Source organism: Dreissena polymorpha, chromosome 11, assembly GCF_020536995.1.
Source record: "Dreissena polymorpha isolate Duluth1 chromosome 11, UMN_Dpol_1.0, whole genome shotgun sequence".
Taxonomy (NCBI): domain Eukaryota; kingdom Metazoa; phylum Mollusca; class Bivalvia; order Myida; family Dreissenidae; genus Dreissena; species Dreissena polymorpha.
Genome location: NC_068365.1, coordinates 60013646 through 60036373, shown reverse-complemented (window position 1 = coordinate 60036373; position 22728 = coordinate 60013646). Strand labels below are relative to the sequence as shown.

The window sequence follows — 22728 nt, the reverse complement described above, 5'->3', positions numbered from 1 at the left end:
ATAAAACAATATGACAGAAACATGATACTTCATTAAAACACTATAAGCGCTCGGGTAATCTTGTGATTTGTTTCAAATGTATGCGTGTTATAAATCAGTGGAAGGTATAATCTTATCTTAATTATCAATCGTGTTGCTAACCTGAATTTTATTCCGAATAATGCTTGAATCAAACACACTTATGCTTTAGCAACAATACGTATAGGTTCTGCTGCTTATTGATAATAATTAATTAATGACACAAATCAAACACACTTATGCTTTAGCAACAATACGTATAGGTTCTGCTGCTTATTGATAATAATTAATTAATGACACAAATAAGTAAGTATTACCATATACTGAAATACATGTACAGTGTACATTGTATGAAAAAAGCTTATATGAAGTTTATGTGAATGTATTTTTCTTTGTTTGCCATTTATTGTGGTTTATGTGCCTTTGGATTAGAGAACAAACATAGAGTCTACTAGCAACCAGGAGTTCTTGAGACGTCCATATGTTCTGGCTGCAATGAATGACTATGGCTATACACAGGAGCAGGTCTTGGAGGCATTACACACATATGGTATGTTCTGTCATGTTATCAAAGTATACGCGAATTGACAAGCTGTTGTATAGGGGGAATAGCAATACTTAAAAAAAATACATTTTGTTTTAATTAGGTGTCCTGATCCTAGTAACCGTGCAGGATATTAGAAAATACGTTGAGGAGTTAAACAGCGAAAGGCAGGCAGCCCAAACGCTAGCAAGAATCTCTGAACGTTTTGTAAGTTCTAACCGGTCAGACAGTTCAGTTGCAATGACAGACCGTGGTCAGCAGGTCGCCCAGCCCAGTGATGACATGGAGGTGTCCAGTGGTCAGCTGTGCAGTGAAGATGTAAGGATTGAAGGCATGGAAGAATCGCAATATCCTGACAGCCTTACTCAGCAGCAAATGCAGAACCTCAGTCTAAATAGCCATTCTAGTTCTTCTATCAGTTTGTAAACTAGTATGTATTTGTTATGAATTCAATACAACAATACATAAATAAACATTTTGGACAGGTTGCATCTTGACCCATAAATGCCTAGTGGACTCTCCCATCCTTAAAAATTGGATCAATTTATTTCCAAAATTAAGGATGTCTAGTATATTTATTTCTATATTTAGAATATTTCTTACAGAAATTCCTTTAAGCAAACAGTGCAGACCCTAATGAGACGCCGCATAATGCGGCGTCTCATTTGGGTCTACGCTGTTTGCCAAGGCCTTTTTTCAAGACGCAAGGCATAAATGGGATAATGTAAGGGGTTCTTAACAAATACATGCCATTTAAGTAGTTTCCATCCAAAATGATGTTTCCCATATTTGAATTTGCTCTTTTGTCCGTTATGTTTAAGATATAGATAATTTTCTTGGACACGATTTACTAACAAAGTGAGTGATGTGAAAGATCTGCTGGGGCAAGAACATGTGTATGACATTCTTTAATTGTCTTTACCTAATAGCGTGTGAAGATTGCGCTTTAAGGCTAAATACTCACAATATCTGCCGAGGAGTTATTGAAGACCCCGTAATAGTGCGCTGGTCCGAATCACACATATTTACTAATTGTCTCTATCTATAGGGTCTAGCTAGATAACTGCTTTTCTAGTGGTTTTGACGGAAATGAACACTATGAACATACTCCTCATAAGTAAAGAAGATTTACATGGCATCATGGGAAGAGAGATAGAGAGAGCGAGCGAGAGATAAAATGTAAACATCGCGGTTTATCGAAACACATCTGTAAACCTGGACCAAAACTAAAGCAAGACCTGAAAACAGGTTTAAGATGCTTAAGGTACACGATAATGGAGGAAAAGTGAATTATTTAATTATACACCAGTAAAAATTATAAAGATGGTGATTTTGACACGCATTCTGCAAAATACGGGGTGTGCATGTGCATACATTTGCCGAAATGAGAAATATTTAAATAACATTAAATTTGTAATTTTATATTAAATATTCTTTTGAAATCTGATTGCAATAAATTAACTACGTTAATTATGCGATATGTAGTGAAACGCGCATCTGTGTATCAAATACATAGGATATCGAGATGATTCAAGCATTAACGAGGAATGGTACACTTTCAATAATATCCTTTAAACTTGAACACGTGAGCTCTATCATCGTCTCTCGCTGTATGCATCAGTGATCACACATAAATATGTTATAATTGTTTGTATGTGTTGTAATCCGCTCTCTACGATGTTTGTCGACTGACCGTTCGAAAGCATGAACATTGGGTAAACAACACATAAGATTGGCCTAAACATAATCGCTTTAAGTTTAAATTCATTAATATTAGTTGTGAATCATATTTCCTGTAACATGTATTATCTTTTTTTGTTTAAATGATAATTAGATCACATATGGCAAATGTCAGTACATACTGTACAACAGTGGATGCTTTTGAAGAACAGCTAAACTCGTATTTTGCATTTATTAGCTTTGACCAAATACAAAACCAGACAACTGTACATTACAAACTCGTGTTATTTCAGTGTACGCCCATTGTATTACACCTTTTTAACGTCATACACAATAACGCAAAACAGTATCGGGTAAAACACTTGTCATTATGGATTTTATATATTTTGTTTCAAAAACACTCTACACACGGATTACAGTGTAAAAATAAATGTTTCTGTCATATCACACTGTCATATAACATATATTCTTACATGATAGTCGCTTCTGTTCTTAAAACGCACTGTCGTTGTAAACCCGCCTGTTAACAACGCGAAACGGATTACCGAAACAGGACAATATTATAAAATTAGCTCTTAACTCATCTGCTCAAATACTTTCCGTAGCATGTGAAAACTGAGTATATTGCTATAAATACATTTATTAACGCGTTCGTTGATGGATAATGTTCACATGCGTGCAGCTCTATGTTGATTCATTATTAAATGACTACATACATTTTGGGAGTCATATTACACAAAATTTTATCGAGTGACCCGAGTTCCTACAAAATGTTCCGTATTTCGAATTAAGGTTTTAGAAATGTAAAACGACATTTTACAGCTTCTGTTCGTACCTGTCCTATGGCCATGGTATTCTGCATCCAAAATAAAAGTTTAAAAAAACTTTACCGAACAATAAAGGAGTATCAGTCATTGCAATTTGCAAATTTTCAATATCTCTTTATATTTGTTTGTTTAACCATTTGTTTGGAAATATCTTTTTTATGAATATTGATCAAGCAATGTATGATAGTACATGAGATGTAAACAGTAAAACAAAGCAAATAAAATCAACCAAGCGTTGTTATCTCCTCTTAGTAGACCATGAAAACCCCAAATCTCGTGTCACAAGTCATTAACAAATAATGTTTCACATAATAACGGCAAACGGAAAATACCAACGTTGTCACTTAAAATACGTTTTTCAATAATGTATAAGACGTGGTGTATTATCATTTGAAAAACAAATATACTTTTTCGCACTTGTGTTATGGCATTGAACGTATTTATTAACAACACTATATTATTTGGAATAGTCTTAAATAGTTTAAATAGCTTTAAAAACGTTAATTTTGAAAGTACTCTCTCGGCGGGAATTTAACCCTTGACTTCTCGACATGAAAGCATATTTTGTTTATCTTTACACCACAGTGTTAGGGGAATGTTAGGAATGCAATTCTTATTCATGGCATATCTGGTTTTTATTTTGACCAAATTATCGTAGTTTTACTCACATAATCGGATACCCTTCGAGGTGACGGAAATTTGCGAAGTAAGGCGATATTACAACACGTTGATTACGGATTTAACCCATTAATGCCTAGCGTCTAGAAAAAAGCCGTAGTAAACAGCGTAGACCATGATGAGACGCCGCATCATGCGGCGTCTCATCAGGGTCTGCGCTGTTTGCTTAAAGGGATTTCTGTAAGAATTTTTCTAAATATAGAAATAAATATGCTAGACATCCCTATTTTTTGGAAATAAATTGATCCAATTTAGAAGGATGGGAGAGTCCACTAGGCATATGTGGTTAAATTCTTAAACCAATCACATGCTTTATCTAAGAAATGCTGAAAAATGTGATAAACAAGACAAATCATACAGTTTTGTAAGAATGCGAAGTCTTGCGTTCAAATATGACAAATCATACAGTTTTGGAGGAATGAATATAAATGTGAGCAATTATGACTAATCATATAGCTATGTATGCATGCTTATAAATTTGTTTAAATATGAAAGGTCATACATTTTTAACTTGTTTTTTAAGCATAACAGCATTTCGTATTTTCAACACATACGTGGAGGAAACATCTGGTAAAAGAAAGAAAAAATATAACAGTACGATTGTGTCATATCCTCAGAAAGTATAAACTCTTAAATTACCCACAAGTTAATTAAATTTTTTAACGCAGCGCCTCATACTTTGCATTTAGATATATGCAATTGACAGTCAAGTATTAATAATGTTCACTTTATTTTACAGATCATTTAAGTAGGAAAACTATTTTGATATCTTAAGTCTAAGAGTTTATGTTACGATTTAGAATTCCCCGAAATCCCTTACGTATGCAAAAGGGTATGTTAAGTAACAATCGTATTGCTAGGGAATACGTGAATTGTATGTTTCGTAACTATGTGCGGTACTTGTGATGGTATGACTACTTCTATTGCACATGGCGTAGTACATATATATGTTGTTTTCTGCTTGTTCTGTCGTTAAAAGTGATAAATGGATATCGCCCCATTGGTGCAAAAAGGTACCACGTGCCTTCTTATTTCAATGTCACTTGGTACCTTTTTGCACCAAGGGGGCGATATATCGCCTCTGTATCAGCACGCCGGGTATGCGAATACTTCGTTGACGGATGGCACTTCACTAACAGAGAACAACAAAAGCCACGCGCGAGATGTGAGTTCTTCAGCTTTTTGTATTTATGTTCTGTTTATTTGGTTTTTAGACACAGAACATTGTTTGGGTGATTAATGGTATAGCACTTCGTATTGCGAAGAAAGAAATTCGCGGAAAAACGGTGAATTATTAAAAAAAACACGATAAAATTCCATCGATAATCAGCATGAATTGAATGATCAGTACATATTTAACAAAATAAACATACTTTGAAATAAATCAAGAACGTGCTTACTATTCGAAATAAAAGATCAATATATCCAGTCATGTTACAACATGTTTCATTTTAGTTTACTAATGTATTTGAGAAAATTCAAATGCTTTAAGAGTCGCATGCACATTTTTCATCTGCACTTCGTTTACCGATCATCTAAAATACAATGGCACTTCGTTTCCCGACATCTAGACACTTTTTTCCAGATATAACACACTCGTTTTTTTGTGAATCAAAAATGCAGAATTCGCTGTGGAATACTGTTAAAGTAAGCAGGCAATAAATAAAAATGTATGCACTTAGTACGCAAATAAAAAACGAATTACCGAAGCATGTTCTTATCCCTTTGAAATATGATTATGATTTGGTATAAATGTGAAAGAGAAATGTTAAACAAATTGGATATGTCTAATGAGTAAAATCTATATGACCATATATTTTAAATTACGTTCTAAACCGTTGATCTAAAGCATTTATCTTTATGTCCAAATGAAGGTACTAAGGCTATTTACTTATATATTAGATAGCATGTCATGAATAATCACTCTGCTTAAACTGACTCAGAGATTAATATCAGCAGCGATGCAGGTCCGAAATTCTATTGCGAACCCCTTACTTCAATAGTTTTCCCCTCATTCTCCAATCTTATGGAAATTATCCCTTCGTGGGACTTCGACTGGTACTTAAGCAATCCAGTTTCGCTTTGAAGAATAAGCTCTCTGTATTTTAAAGTCTGGCACTTGTGGCCTTTTACACAATGCTCCACAATTTCCGAATACAGACGGACAAGTTCTATCCTATATAGCACCCTAAACTTCGTTTGTGGGGGTATACTAAGTACTGACACCATAATATGACATTTAAACATTTTATGTACGCATTCCTTTTTTCCAGAATCAGTTGTTTTTACGATTTAATTTTACCCGTGTTTCTTTAAACTCAACCAATACAGTGATTTAGGGTCAGGTGAATCGCACTTCGAGCAAACGTTAGCGTTGCGTAAAGGGAAGTGCTCCCTATAAGCAGGGCTCACAATTAAGGGAGTTTTACCATTCTCTTTTTAATTTTGTTGCTACGCATAAGTATCGTCTTGATGATGCGATTCAAATAAGCACAACCGACATAGGATTTTATGAAGAACAAATGTGTATTTGCCTCATAAAGACCCCTTTACTACCGTAATCTAGAGCCCTGATATAAGTAAAATTAAACACAATTGTGTTGATCCGCATTATCCGTTGTATTTTCATTTCTCTGAATCTCAAGTTACCAATAAAAAACAAGTTCATTATGTACACATTTATTTTATAATAAATATTATCTTATTTGAAAATTGCAATTATAATAAACATAGTATATATTAAAAGTAATGTGATTTTTGAAAAATATATTTTCAAAATGTTACGTATGAATAGCCATAATATAAATAAATGCATTTAAGGTAGAAGATAAAACTCAGTTATTAGAGTGTCCGCTTTGTTGAAAGTCTCCGTAATCTGAAGTGCCCTTTATCGGTAAACAAAGTGCCTGCAACTTTATGTATGCCACCTATTACAACATGCTGTTTTCTTTGTTTATATTTCATTGAATACTTTCAAAATTTCAGTATTTGAAGCACAGTGATTACTCTACATGCTGGAATAGCAAACAATTTCTTGCAATAATTCTAAGTAGTTTTATTTTGTTAAAATGTTTACTGTTCATCCAGTTTATGTTGTTTTCCGATCGAATTTTCTATATTTTGGGCAAAACTGTACCATTCTTCCGGGAAATTGTGTATTACCAATACAAAAGGATACACCATTTATCAACTCGACCATGTGTCTTGTCTTAAAAACTAATCTTTAGGATATAACTAAAACGCGTGGCGTTTGTTGTTCTCTGTTAGTGAAGTGCCATCCGTCAACGAAGTATTCGCATACCCGGCGTGTATCAGTATCAATACGAAACAACAACAAAGTTGTTGAAATAAATTTAAGTTCGTCTGATGCGGTTACGCACAATCAAATTTAATCTTGCATGCGTTTGGAGTGCATTAATTTAAACCCAGGCTACTGTAAGTACACGCCAGTTAATCGACTGGCTGGCTGGACATAGGTCTCGAAATAATTTAAATTAAATAAAATCGATATGCTTGACATAATAGTATACACTATAAACTATATATATACGCAAAGCGAAACTTAAGCTGCATCAACTTGCGAGAAACCCTACTAATGCGCCAGGTCGTAATTTATGGCTAGATGGCCACTAGAGTATGACCATATTTTTTCGTAAAGGTGGAACCACGAATAAAGTTAATGACTTATTTAACAGTATAATAAAGTAAAGTCATTAAGTAAGATTTTTTTTGTAAATTAACGGTGTGTAATATCCGCTTGCTGACCTCACAACTGATGGACGTAAAAGAAATCGAACGATAACAGATAACGTATTTACATATATATACAGGATAAGGCTTCCATAAGCCAGTAACATATGAAGTAAGACAGCCTCTGAACTGGAAATAGGCCAACATTTGCCATTGTTTTCTGACAAAAACAACAGAATCCGAATTTGTAAACATTTATAACAGCGTTAATAGTTTGATCACCAACAGTCCAACACGTGTTCTTTACAAGCAAAAATGGACACTATAGCAACTAAAGCGTGCGTCATCTCGCTCAAACTTACTTGTGAGAAAAGAAGAAGTGAAAATACCGCATAACGTTCAGCATGCGGTGTCTACCTTCTATATTTCAAAACCATAAATCAGTTACACTTATGATTGTACTTCACGTGTCCATATATGGCTGCATTAAAATATAAGTTGTTTTATTGTTCATACAGGTTCCTGGACTTCGATTGAACGACTTTAACTAATATGTTATACATTGATATTTTAAGAACAACAATTGAAAACTTAAAACAATATCATATTCATATCCAATTTAATGGTTATTCTAAATTAGTGTAATTTCAAGGGTAACATTTCGGTAGTGATTACAGAGATTCCTGTTTATTTAAATGCATAAATACTTTACCACATAATTCGTCTACGCAAGTTATGTTGGGAAAAATCAGAAATTTGCTAGTGGAAATATGACATATAATCAAATTTGTGTATGGAAATATAAGTACAAGTGCACTTCATTCGTTGGTATTTACCAACGTCATATTCGTGTCGTATTTACATGGTTTTTTTTGGTAGTTGCGTCAATATGTTTACAATCCTTTTGCACGAATGAAACAATATGAACTTCATATCATATAGTGTAAAGAATTTTGTTTACACTCTGTTACAAGACCGGAACGAAGGGGTGCGCTGTCATTTAACACAAGTCTTGTGAACCTTAGATTCAACGCATATTAACATCGTACATTAACATAATACTAATGCGGTTATTGGTGGTTGTATTATGTTTTAATGCTTTCCGGTTAAATGTTTTGGTTGAAATACTTTGAACGCAGACTAATGTTTTACTAATATTCACTGTTATATACACATAGTTACAGGCTTTATATTATCTTCCGGAGAATAGCTAAGCTAACCACTTGTATTTACCCAGTGAAACAATTTATAAAACACACCAATACAACATACACTGTATTTGTATGGCCGTTTCAATTTCAAATATGCATTCATAAAAAGGAAGCAGTAAATTAAGTATGGCTATGATAAGTAGCGAAACAAACCAAGTACTGCGCTATTTTAAGATAGTTTACTGAACCCGTGGGAAACTGCTGAGTGCTGATACGACAGTGCCTAAACTTAATTTGAATTGGATGCATGTAAAAATTGAATAGGTTTGTTTAAAGCAACGTAAACGTTTATTCTTAAGAAAAACATTTCGACACAAACATGTATATGCAAACCGGGATTATCTCTATACTAATCGGTTTCGAAACGTCGCCAATATTTATGGCCAGGTAATCATGTTGCAAATCATGCAGCACCAGTAATACGATAACATTAATCTAACCATTCGTATAACTACTAGCTGAAGGTATGACAAATGTGAATAAAAAAATGTAGTTATCATGCGATACACGTGCAACCAAAAGCGAACGTAAACGTAGTGTTTGTATATATTTCATCAGGCAATCAGCTACATTGTCATGTACTTTATAGGCAATCTGTCACTAGCTTAAATAAAACAAACACCAGCTGTGTTAATAAGAATTTCTCTCCTGATACTTTTTCTTCAGTGCAATCCTATATATTATAAAGTAACTAATTACCTATTTCATAGGCTTTTAACCGGATTACTGCGTTCAGAATCTTGTTGACAAACCAACGCGCTAACTGGAAATCTTATTTCTTCTTGTGTAAATCTAAATTAAATTAAAATGATCAGCTGGTGACATTTGTCAGAAAACTGAGTCAATCTGTTTTGATGCGACTATACAAGAGCGTGTTATTCCAAAAGCTAAGTATCTAAGAAATAAGTGATGTTGCAACTCGTATCAACCTTTTTTGCAACATACACTTTTATAATTGCTTTTTATAACACCGCATAGCCCTTGGTAACAGTGAATGAACAATACTATTGTGTGTGAGTAATTGATACGTTAAGTATTCACTTAAAACTCGGCAAACTATGAGTTTTGGAAGAAACTAAGCATACCGAGCTATCACACACATATTGAAATTTGAGTGGGTTGAACCTTTCCAGATACAAGAGATACGGATTGTTTCTTGCCAAATAATCCGGTCTTCATTTGTGTATGCTTTAATTTAAGAGTGAAGGAAAATGTTCATAGAATTAAAGTGGCAGTGTGTTATCGATCGCTATTCACTTCGGTATCGCATCGGTAATCCAACGAGTTTAAATGTTCCTCTCTGTCACTTGAAACGTTCACAGCTTTTCTTGTTCAAAGCTACACTCTATTTCTTTGAGAAGTTTCTCATACTTGCTTCCTTTTAATTTGTGCAAAGTATTGTAATTTACTTTTTAAGTCGGTTTTACTGTTCAACCGACATTAAAGTCGCGTTTTTGCTCATTTGCACAAGTGATAAAACTACTTGACTATAGTGATTAATCTATGCACGAATACTAATATTATAACAATAATAACCTATGATGTATATGCCATTGAACTAATGTTACAGAACCAGTGTTAAAAGGCCAATGATTGTATACTCAAACAATCACGTTTTGTGTATTACATGTGTAAATAAAAACGTGTTTTCATCAGTGATGTGAGAATGACTGTTGTTTCTCTTCAGTATTTCCATTGACCATACATCCTGTTGTATTGGTATGGTACAAACCCGCATTTACTCATGTTTGAGAGTTATATGAGTGTCTAGATTACGTATTTGACAATTGCTCTAGAATTGTGAATGACGTTCGAGTGCGATAAAGCCTCACTCAAATAAAGTAACCTTCACACGTGACTCATGGGAAAAACAACGAAGTTTTCTTCGAAACCACGCAACAATATAATTACCCATTGAGTTTCTACATCGGTATCAAATGTTGTCAAACGCCTGGATTCCCATCTAGCCAAATGGGGAATGCCAAATGACATATATTGTTGAATCGTTTATATAAGATGAGTACTGTACCGCACGGATCTCACTTAATCTTATTTAAAAATATTACCGTACGTCAATACAGTCTTCCCAATTGGATTGAAGTGGATTACATAAAAATGACGGAAATATATAAATATCATTGTGTGTTCGTACTACTCATAGAATATGAATAATTAAGTACTTCCATTTGGGGATCCTATTGCGTACTGTAGTGTTTTCTAGTCATAAAGAGATAACTATTGACTCACATTGACGAAGTGGACGCTATGTATAATTAAGGCATGTTGATGAGAACCTTAAGAGCTCAATGAAACATTCATTCTGAAATACATGTATTAATTATCATATATTACATTTGATGATACACATGCTTTGAAAAAGAAATGTACTCATTCTGATATGAAAATCTTATTAAGACAAGCCACAGTATATTTTTTCCACATTTAAACGTGGAAATTTTATGAAGTTTATACGTACAAGTTTACAAAGCATGATTCACCTTTGGTTAAAAGTAGGAAAACTGCTATTTGTAAACTTTCACAAAAACTAACAATTTATTTTAAGTCCTGTCTGTTACACGCGAATTTGTGTTTGACGTTCAGATTGGACGACCTTTGGTTAAAAGTAGGAAAACTGCTATTTGTAAACTTTCACAAAAACTAACAATTTATTTTAAGTCCTGTCTGTTACACGCGAATTTGTGTTTGACGTTCAGATTGGACGACTTATTACAGCCAAGCACTATTACTACCTTTGGGCCAATATACGAACCATAATGGTTTTAAACCAAGTGATTGACAACATTAGTACTAAGAAATATTAATAATCTTAAATAAAATACAATGCCAACAGAGTCACCTTCTCACAACCGTGCTATCAACGTTCGCTGCACAAGTTGCTGTAGAGAAGTAGAAGTCACGGTCCAGACCAGATGTCGGCATTAACTGTTTAATTCCGAACAGCGTGAAGTCGATCCAGCAAATGTATTACCCAAGAAAACAATGTAGCATCAAACCGAGCTGCCCTTGGTCCAGAGTTTAATCCGAGCTGACCATGACAAGCACGTGAAGCATTAATCACATGCCACGCATTTAAAATGTAATAAATACTATGCTGTTTTGAGTAAGCTTCGGTTGGTCACCTTTTGCAGTGCATTACACTACCTCACAATATTGATTAAATATGTTACAAAAATGTATCAGCTGACACATTGTACACCAAAATAGGCATTTCTTGCCTTCAGATACATGCATTAATACCAGAATACGTCAAGTGTAACGTTGTGACTCATCACAGGGCAACGATTTAATGTAATGGGCTGTTACAAAGTTTATGTAAGTCTTTTTTCGGTGCTATTAACGTCAGTACCATATGTGATGCATTGTGTAAAGAAACAATTGTTTTATTACAAAACATTTTTACCTAACCCTAGGTGAGGAGCTTCCCGTATAGTGTAGCTGTCTGTATAATACATGTTAAGTCAGGTACCTTGTCATGTACGTGAAAATAATCTTTGGTCGGTTCGAATCTTATATATATATATATATACGTAGTAGGGTGAGAAATAAGAAGCATTTATACTGCCTTGCGATATGAGCTAGTTTGTATAACGACGCGGAAAAACATCTCCCTTCGAACCGGGAGGGCGTGGGTTCGATCCCCAGTGTGGTCGGTGATCTTTTCTAGATTTGTTACATTTGCGCCCAAAATAAATAACACATGAATATACGTTTTTCTTATCTGTTTGGAATCCTACAGAAGCAATGGCAAATGAATTTCGTGGAAGAATTTGTAAATGGGTAAGTATGTAGTAGGGTTAGGTATACGTTGCACGTATACTGCCTTGCAATATGAGCGAGCGTTTATGGCGTCGCGGTAGAGGATCTGCCTTCGAACCGGAAGGACACAGGTTCACTCATTTGTGGCGGGAGATTTTTTTCTGGTTGAAATATTAATGTGTGGAGTATTGTAACCCCATAGACAACACAAATAGAGACACTCACCTATCCATACGATAGTCTTTAATATATAAAAATAGACATATGCAATAACGGACACAACAAAGAACAACACAACACAAACTGAGACCACAACCGTGGATTGGATGATTTAAACCGGTTTGAAGGAATCAAATACAAAGCAAAAAATTATTTTAGACACACAGATGCAATTACGCAACCGCGTGCTCTTTTAATGCAAATAAAACAATAAAGCTATTGAACATCAATTCAATTTACGAAAAATTTGTTTACTCATTGGTTCAACAGAGCAACAAATGAAATCAAATAAATAAATGCACCCGCTTAATCCTTTCTTGTATTGACCAGAGGTCATAACCCAGAATTATTTCATTTTATGTCGTTATTATTGCAAATCGATCCATATAAGAAGCCATACAATATATTAAAAAGCCTGATAGTTAACTTGGATGTGTATACACATGACTGTTATGTCACATTACTAATATAAAAAACAAGTGTTTATTTGAATAAACATTCTTCGTTTGCGATGTGAAATCTTTAATTTGTGTTTTGTTTATTTGTCTTAATCTTCATCTAAAACTTAATGTTCACTTTTCATTTAATTTCAATTTTATGTAATAGGATATTTAAATTTTTGTTTGTGATCTACATTTAACGAAATTCAATTATCTTAACTTAAACTATCGCATATTGTATTATTTTTAAGATACTACATTATGAACGTGAAGTAAACAACGACAAAGTTGCCGAATGATTTGCATACTTTTTCCCATGGTAATATAATCGTTTATGTAATCGTTTACGTGAATAAACTCTTTAAACACTTAGTAAACACAATATTTTACGTTGATCGTATTTGTGTGACCTACTTTATGCATCAGTTGTAAACATTATCATATGACGTGTGGTCGACTTTGAAGACACATGTTCCTACGTATTTTAAGTTGTATTGGTACCTACGCAAGTGCGGTGTTATTCAGATATGTTAATTACAAAGCGCTGAAGGCTCTGGAGTTGTTCGCTATTGCATTATCTTAGACGCAACCCATTTTTATGCCCCCGGATCGAATGATCGAGGGTATATTGTTTTTGGCCTGTCTGTCTGTCTGTCATTGCATGTGTCTGTCTGTCATTGTATGTGTGTGTCTGTCCAAAAACTTTAACCTTGGTCATAACTTTTGCAATATTGATGATAGCAACTTGATATTTGGCATGCGTTTGTATCTCATGGAGCTGCACATTTTGAGTGGTGAAAGGTCAAGGTCATCCTTCAAGGTCAAAGGTCAAATATATGGCTTCAAAGCGGCGCAGTAGGGGACATTGTGTTTCACAAACACAGCTCTTGTTTTTATTAGGTTATAGCTTTTTAAATCGCAAGTTTGAAATGAAAGCAACCCGTTCACATTTATAAAGAGTGCGTCTTAACGAACATGTCGAGAGGTGTGTGCACTGTTTATCATCCTATTTATGTTAAAGAGATAACTAAGACAAAATCTAAAAAGCATGTCCGTTTTTTACGTTCTGAAAGAATACAAAATATGATGAAAATGGTATAATGAGAACCAGTTGATATAAAATAAAATTTGCAATAACCATCATATTAAATGAATATTGTTAAAATATTGATTCCTAACACAAGAGTATTATTTCATGATGGAAATTCCCTTTACAAAAGCTTTATACCTTAAATGACCTTTACATAACGCCAGCAGACACAAATGAATACATTCGGATATTTCATAGGCTTATTCGAGAGAAATTCCCTGAACTTTGTCTACATCACTTTGTCTATGCACAGTGTAAAGGATGTAACACTGTTCAGTGTAAGAAATTCCGGACTACTCTCTGCATGTTCAAACAACACATAGACACAAATTATGGCCCAGTTACAATTACGCGTTAAAATCCATATCGCAGAATTTCGGAGTTTTCTTTACTCGGTTACTTAATCGTCAGGGGTAGACATAATTGACTATCGATAAACACAGTTTTGCTTGCAAAAATAGAAAACAAACACCACCGAAATAGTATAGGATCACGATAAGAAAAACTCTTTTAATTATCTAACCATAAATTTTTGCCGTAATCGGTAAGCATGTCTGGAAATCGTTCCTGAACGCCTGAATAGGTTACCCTTATTGCTGTATTTGCTATTTTGAATTCAATTTTATATCGAAAATATATGTTCTAAAATGAGCCATTTACATTTCGCAATAAGATTTGTTTAAACCCGCGTCATGCGAAAATGGGTCTAATGCAATATGCGCCCATCATAGCTATATCCCACCTTGTTTGAGCATCTCTCAGTCTGGTCAGGAGATACATTATGAGACCATAAAACCTTAGTGATTTTATAGCGGACAGCATCGCCCTTGACCAGACTGCGCAACTGCACAGGCTGGGCTTGAGCTACGCTAGCCGAAACGCCATAAGACCCATTTTCACACGACGCCTTAAAGGCATTCTTTTTTGTGATTTTATCGAAATGACCTAGTGCATTGGAGATAAGTAATTGCTTCCAACAGACCGCTTTCGTATGCTCATTAAATTGCCATTTTATAAATAAAATAACAACATTATGTTCAAGGCACGAATTGAATAACAGTTTTAATGTTTATCATCAGTTCTTGTTATTCGTCGAAGATGTTTTCCCCGATGTATGTAATATTTATTTTGTGGTAAAATAAACCATTGTTGTGTTTGTATTCCCTAAACTAAAAAGCATTTGCAATATTCAAATAAGCATTCTCCCGTTGCATACTCACCTTAAGAAATCTAGGTCATAGGTGTTTGTTTAAGGAGAATAGAATTGAATCTATTGTTACCCACATTACAAACAATATCTCTAGTATGTCAAAATTAAGAATTGTAGATTAGTTGCGCACTATACATTCATTGGAGAAAAATATTGTTATTTAATGAGATATCACATCGGCAAGTGTACACATTTTAAAGTATTGTATTATTCATCAACACAGAATCATTACCATAATGAATTGCGTTTGTGTCTGGTAAAACTGGTCGTTGGCCCAGTCATCCTTGCTCCAGGTAAAATTAAAAAAACGATGGCATTTAGGCTATTTTGAATATATTTCCGAGACAAAGAAGGAAATTTACAACCCACGTCCTTTGGGGTTTATTCGAAATTGAATCCGACCTTTTTGGTCAATGAACATCTGGTCTAAAGCCGGGAAAACGCAATCGGTGATTGGTTAAAACATAAAATTAAATTTGATTTAAAATTTCGATGATTGCTTGGAAAGATTTTGTTAGACCATGTGTCCTGATCTAATAATTAGATTACATTACTAGCAAAAGCCTAACACAAATATCTTCCCTGTCAAACAATATCACTTATTTTTTTCCATTTACCAATTGGTCATAGAAACGCTTAAATACTTTTACTGAACACTTGATAAAGCTGACTATAAAAAACAATCATTAAAGTGTTTGGAAACTTTCTTTGTTTGATTGAAATTAAATACTGACTGTAAAATCGTTCCCGGAGAAGCATGTTTATGAAAACATTAATTATTTCCATTTTCATCGGTTTTGAAACTTCCGAAGTATTTAAGACCATAAATACATTCTACATATTTTAAAATACCAGTTAATCGAAAACGGTCCATTAATTTGTATGTCTGCTACCTAAACTTTTGAAAAGTGTAAGTTAACAATGTTATAAGGATGAAGATCGAGCGCTGCATGCATAGTTGTTTTAGGAATTAAAATATTGTTGTTTGTCATGATTTTCACACTGAACGTTTATGACGACATACCATGGGTTAAGCATAAATATGTTTATATATATCGGCTGCATTGCTTAAAAGATTTTAGAGCTTTTGTGATCAGTCTATGTTTAACGTTTGTGACAGTGCAAAAATATGCGTCAACCTTTTTAAACCTCGTTGCCACTTTACAGACCACAGTTGTGGTACAATCTTGATTAAAATAGTCAAATTGATAATCTTGACATCATTTTAGCCAAGATTGAATATGGATAAAGTGCGTTGAAAAATTTTGTGCCAAATCTTAGAAATACCGCTCTATTGACCATATGTATAACTAAATCATGATAAAATATTGTTTGAATAAATATTTATGACATCAAGGCCATGTTTGAGTCTTGATCAACATCAGTGCAAAACTAGGTTTATTTGTGAACAATTGGTGTACCTACAGTTGGCTCAGGTGATCGATTACGGGCAATATTGGCTCTCTTAATTGTTTTTCTATAATTAATCCAAAGAACATTCCTGTGACGTTTCGTGAAAATGTTCAGTAATGAGGAAAGTCTTCGTTAGTAACAAACAATTATTACTTGTATATTAACCTAAATAACAGGTGTTTTTTTTCGAATACAATTTCATATAAGTGGCAACATTTGTTTGTATTAAATATATTCAAATCTCAAACTAAATATGTAACCAAATTGCAAGAAAAATTGTTAAATATGATAGAGTAAATTACAATTCATTGAATGTACATATTATAGACAAATTGATGTCAAAAAGGTGTGAGTATTAACTGCATTTTTTAAAAGATAGTTATTTAGATGATTTCGAGAAATGTTATTGATCATGTATTTATATCTTCTTAACTGTACTTTTCAACATGCCTATACTCTAAAATTATGTAAACATTAAGTATTAATATAAATGAACACAAATTAAAAAAAATATATATAATTGCGTTTTATGATTGTGCGTATAATTTTATAATGGAATAAATAAATAAAAATATAAAAATATCACCTTATGTATTATTTAATTTTGAGATCTCAGTATTTCAGTAAAATATCAAAAGAATGCCTGTATAAGTCAACACATAAACAACAAGAAAATGTTAAAAAAAAGAAAACAAAAACGTTAGCAAATAAATAAAAATTAATATAAAAATATCACACAATGATAGCAAGAGAACTGGTAAACTAGATTTACGGATAACGCGAGTAAAATATGTGGGAATCTCATTTATTGTATAAACTGAAAAAAACTGCAAAATTTAATCACAACATCAATGATTAGACTGTAAAAATAAATAACCCTTTACACATATAAGAAAAAACACCTACAAGACAAAAAATAAAACTTTGCAGTTGAAGTCAATGTTTCTTGTGTCATAAATGCTTGTTCATAATCCCGTTTTAATATTTTTGTAATGCCCACTCCAAGGTATAAGCAAAATCAAGCTACAAACAAGTTCTTATTACTATAAAAAAATATTCCTTAATATAATTCGCAGTCTGTGATTACAATAAGTACACAACCTGAGCATTCACAAAACAATTAATGAAACGACTTAAGAAATCGGACCACAAATTAACATATTCTAGTAGTGAGTATTGCACTGGTTACTTTTTATATGCCTCTCCTCCTCAGTTTTTTGTATTGCATGTAGCCCGATAATATGGGGTAGTAGTTTTTTGCTCTCACACATGTTAAGAAAAAATAGGAAATATTATTATCAAGGCAATCCTATCAGGTCCAGTAGACGCTCACTCTTTTATAAATCCGATTTCTGCATATCGGACATGTATCTAGAACAGCAGCAGGTAGCTAGGTGACGACACGGCATGTTCATGGTTAACACTTCTTTATCCATGCATGCAGATCTTGCACACACGCTGCTCTTTCAGCTTCTCATTTTCTTTCAAGACTGAATTGGGCTCTATAAATATGCACAAAGTGTTATAAAATATCATTTAATTATAAAAAACGTCATCTACAATTGACCTAAAGCTTATTTGTTATGCCCCCCTTCGAAGAAGAGGGGGTATATTGTTTTGCACATGTCGGTTGGTCGGTCCGTCTGTCGGTCCGTCCACCAAATGGTTTCCGGATGATAACTCAAGAACGCTAAGGCCTAGGATCATGAAACTTCATAGGTACATTGATCATGACTTGCAGATGACCCCTATTGATTTTCAGGTCACTAGGTCAAAGGTCAAGGTCACGTTGTTGCTTTTTTGTGTGTTTTTTTTGGGGGGGGGCATATGTCTCCGACCGGAACACTTATTATGGTTTAAATTTAGGAACATTGAAATGATGTGGTGAACCAACTTTAGATGAAAGCATTGAGAAATGCAGACCACCCCTAGTAATAAGAGAGCATATCTATTGAACAATATTGTAATCAGAAGTGCTTTAATTTGTTAAAATGCAAAACCGTTTGCAAAACGTCAGTTTCTAATCAATATAAAGAAGTGTAACTCCAGCTGCTTGAGCAGTATTGTATTCTCATTATATACAGTTAGTTAGTCCTTTATTTAAGGCAAGTGACCAATTGCCAAAACAGTACAAACAGCACAATACAAAACAACATAAACACATATAAGAATAAAGCTGGGGTCACCGCCTTGGAACGGTCAATGCAAAGCATTGTGGGTTTTAACCGGTTTTAGAGCGCTCAACCTCACACAAGACACATCGACACTAATGACTATGTTTCTTACAGTTCGACTCACCTTACAGAACTCTGGTTGCGGGTAATGAACTAGAGTCCCTCATAAAACTCTGATTTTGCAAACGTTGGTTAGTAAGATGGTCAGAATTTGGTTCATGGTCCAGCCCTTGATCGTCAGCCTTTGACTGACTTGTGGCATCATCCGTCGCATCACTTGGCTGGGCGACTATTTGACCGTGTGCCGTCATGACAACTGAGTCGTCTGACCGGTTGACCAAAATACCAGGTTGGCTGGGTGAAACAATTGCCGGTCTTGTTTGCTCTTGAGTTGCTGTCTGCTTCTTTTTTGTCAACCCCTCTCCATGTTTGATGTTCATAACATATTCAACGCCTTTCTGCTGCCTTACAAACCCGCATTGTGGAAACAATTTTGCATGCTCTACCAAGGGAATGTCGTTTGGTTCCCAGCCATGAAGTTCACCTCCGCACCAGTAGCATTTACAACGATCAGCCTGATCTACCGAAGGTAATAAATGCACATTAGCATTTCAGTTAAATACGGCAAAATGTCTTATTATTTTTAATAAGCAGGGGTACTTTCTGTCGATCAAACCTGTTAAAATTATATAATGTACACGAATATATTATTATCATATCCAAACTCACGCCATTTATGTATAAATAACTAGAGTTTTATTGATTCTAGATTGACAGTGATCAAAACAAAGACCCAGAAAGCATAACATTTAACTTGAAATTTAGTCTGTGTTTTTTTTTAATTTAAATATTGTTTCGGGAAAAAAGGGTTATGATTTTTTTTAATTCGCACAATTCTCCAACACAAAATGTATAGTGTTAACTATTTCTTTTCCATAGTCTTCAACAATAAATCCCTGCGAAAAATAAATGCGTAATATCTTATTTAAATAACAAGTTTGTTTACCCATATACAACAAGCCAGCAGCTGCCAAGTCTCTCGGTGTTTGTCTCATGTGTGCGGGCCATCCCCTAAATGACAATAACCTTGTGTGTTCGTCAGCCCAGTCACGGTACTTGGGCTCTGTGATAGCTGCTGCTGTTCCTTGGTTTGAATCAACCGAAGACAGGGTTGATGCACTTTGTAATTCTGGGACGACCACGGCAGTATCGGCTCTGTATAGAGTTGAAGTTGTATGAATCAGGCCTGATCTTAGGGGAGAATTAGCAAAGATTCCAGCTGCAGTCGTTCTTAAAAGGTTTGTTCTATTCAATGTTTTTACGGATGTCGCCTGTGAAACTACCTTACCCGAAGAAATGGGTATATTTCCACATTCATTGCCAAACGCAAATGGACATTCCGGGCAATATTTCCTGTGCTGATTAGCAATATTATCACCTGTTTTAAAGCTACCCAAACTCGCTCTACAGAACACGCACTGTACGCGATCAGATACATGTAGGTACAAAAACCCATTTTTGGCCAATTCTTCCTTAGTTACATTTGCCCAATGAGGCCAGTCATGGAACGTTGAGAGTCTCTCACTCTCACGGTAGAAGTGAGAATAATCTTCTCGTGGATCTGAGTCTTCTGTCTCTTCATATATGCTTTCGTCGTCCATCATCCCATCTTGGTGGCGAGAATTAAGTGTAAATATTGGTGGCGAATCTTCTTCTAAATCATTATATTGCCCGACAGTTAAAAATGGTAGGATATTTAAACTACTGGTATAGTTCCCACTAACATCGCTAACATTACTCGATTTTAAACTAGTTTCTTCCATGGTCCTCACTAAAAGAGCTATTAAAACGCACCTGAAATTGGAGATGTGTTTAAATTTATCATTATAATACACGACAGGCAAATTTTTGGCGGGGTTTGTCGTTTATTTAAGAAATATTTTTCTAAATTATTTTACCAAAAAGTATTGGTGAAGTTTCTTGATTTTAATAAAATATTGATATGTTAACATTATCACGATTGATGTTACCATAATTATTAAGTTTAACGAAGTTAGTATATGTAACAAAATATGACTTACGTGTATCTCACCAAACAGATAATCTTGAGTTATTTTCAAGTAGTAGTGGAATGCAAACTATACTATTTCTGTTGTATATCCACTGAATATATAGCCTCGTGTATGGAAATTTCATACGTTATAAATAGAGAAAAGTCGATGCGGTAGTGAGTGTGGAGTGTCGTTATTGCGGACGTAAACACAATTCAAATACCACCATAAAAGGTTTCTAGTATTAAATATGACTGAAAACGTTCATCATGATAACAAGCAAATGATGAATATGAAATAAACCTATGGGACTTCAATGGATCTTTATTATAGTAAAAGACTACTGATGTTTTTCGCTCAAGGTTGAACAACATAAACAAAACGTGAAGTTATCCACTTCTAAAATCTGCATTAATAGATCAACTGTAAATGCGTTTGAAACACATAATTTACAGACAGATCATATCTATGTGCGTTTAATATAATAGTATATGTACTTTTACAATAGGTGCAATCTGATTCACGTTCACTCTGATGTGATATTGGTTGTGTTAATCTACTTTGTTTTTCACAAATGTAAAATAACATCCTGTAGTGAAACACTTTCAGACCTGAAAGGCGTACGTGCTGTAAGGTTTCATGTAGACAATGAAATACACGAACACATGTTTAAGTCAACACTTTGTTATTTAATCCGTTGCGAGTCATATCCTGAAACGAACTGAGATATGAGCCTCGGTGTGAGAAAACGGGGCTAGCTGAATGTGCGTAAATTGTGGTCACATATTAGCCGATGCACAGGATAATCAGGGACGATACTGTCCGCCTAAACTGGATTTCCGGTAAGACAAAAACGAAATATTTCCCTGATTAGGCTTTGCGGACTGCAAAATTTACATATGCTATTGTGGGTTGACACTTCACGCACACGCATTTTGCCTCATTTTCAAAGAGCGAGGCGCTTTTCAAGCCATTGGTATGTTTTTTTTTGATTTTGCAATGTATTGCAATACATTAACTTCAGTAACAAATGTTTTTTTTATTATAAATCTATCCTTTAATATCTTTTTTAACTCCGATACTTTCGATACTAGTGCACTAAAATTAATTTCATTTTCAGTCTGCATAGGTTCATTTGATTAAGATAGTTTTAGACGAGCATTTGCTGTGTTATTCCCTGGTCTAAGTGTGAGGTTAGCCTGAAACCGGTTTAACCGCCCCAGCCCTCCAAATGTTTTCCATTGGCCATTACAAGGCAGTAAACCCAGTTTGTATCATAGTATATTGATATGAAATGTTATGTTATAAATTGAGTTAATAATTACAAGAGTATCTCTGATTGTTCTCTCTATATATCACTGTTGTTAAACAATATGTGTTCCGAGACACACAAATATTTTTTTGTGACAGACTACACAAATAGCTTCAAGGGACTGGTAAGGTATTCCAGTTATTGTACAGATGAATTGAGAGTGGTATCCCGTAATCTCACAATGGGACTGGTGCCTACCGGATGTGTAGATCTTTATATTTGGAATCCCAATTTTCGCGAAGACTCTCATTTAAACCACACAATCTTCAGTTTGTAATGTATTATGTTAATGCATAACCCAAAGTGATCGCTAGCGCACTTAAATAGATGTATCTAACATAGCAAACAGGAAATTATTAACGGATGAACAAGTGAGAGTGACTATTTCCCAAGT

General features: G+C 34.3%; 2 protein-coding genes across 6 annotated transcripts in view; one reads left to right on the top strand and one right to left on the bottom strand.

The window, feature by feature from the left end:
- The window catches only part of LOC127849568 (death-associated inhibitor of apoptosis 1-like), a 49262-nt gene that overhangs the window by 15630 nt on the left and 10904 nt on the right, over positions 1-22728 (top strand). For 4 of the 5 annotated variants that reach the window (XM_052382286.1, XM_052382284.1, XM_052382287.1 and 1 more), the window contains 2 exons: positions 451-568; positions 666-2465. In XM_052382286.1, the coding sequence (XP_052238246.1) occupies positions 451-568; positions 666-988 (441 nt within the window). In that variant the 3' untranslated portion in view covers positions 989-2465. Of the gene's footprint in view, positions 1-450; positions 569-665; positions 2466-22728 lie in introns of those variants that run through there. The other variant, XR_008034914.1, reaches the window with a different exon arrangement.
- LOC127849571 (E3 ubiquitin-protein ligase XIAP-like) lies at positions 18086-21160 on the bottom strand. The gene is made up of 3 exons (XM_052382292.1): positions 21053-21160; positions 19978-20825; positions 18086-19551 (listed from the first exon to the last, which is right to left on the bottom strand). Exons 2-3 carry the CDS (start codon positions 20792-20794, stop codon positions 19097-19099), a joined length of 1272 nt encoding a protein of 423 aa, XP_052238252.1. The 5' UTR covers positions 20795-20825; positions 21053-21160; the 3' UTR covers positions 18086-19096.

Bases quoted from the DNA above. Each gene is read 5' to 3' on its own strand.
- LOC127849571 (XM_052382292.1), bottom strand. From the start codon at position 20,794: ATGGAAGAAACTAGTTTAAAATCGAGTAATGTTAGCGATGTTAGTGGG. The intron at 19,552-19,977 runs GTAAACAAACTT...TACCTTCGGTAG, and splicing joins TGCTGGCTTGTTGTATATGG to ATCAGGCTGATCGTTGTAAA.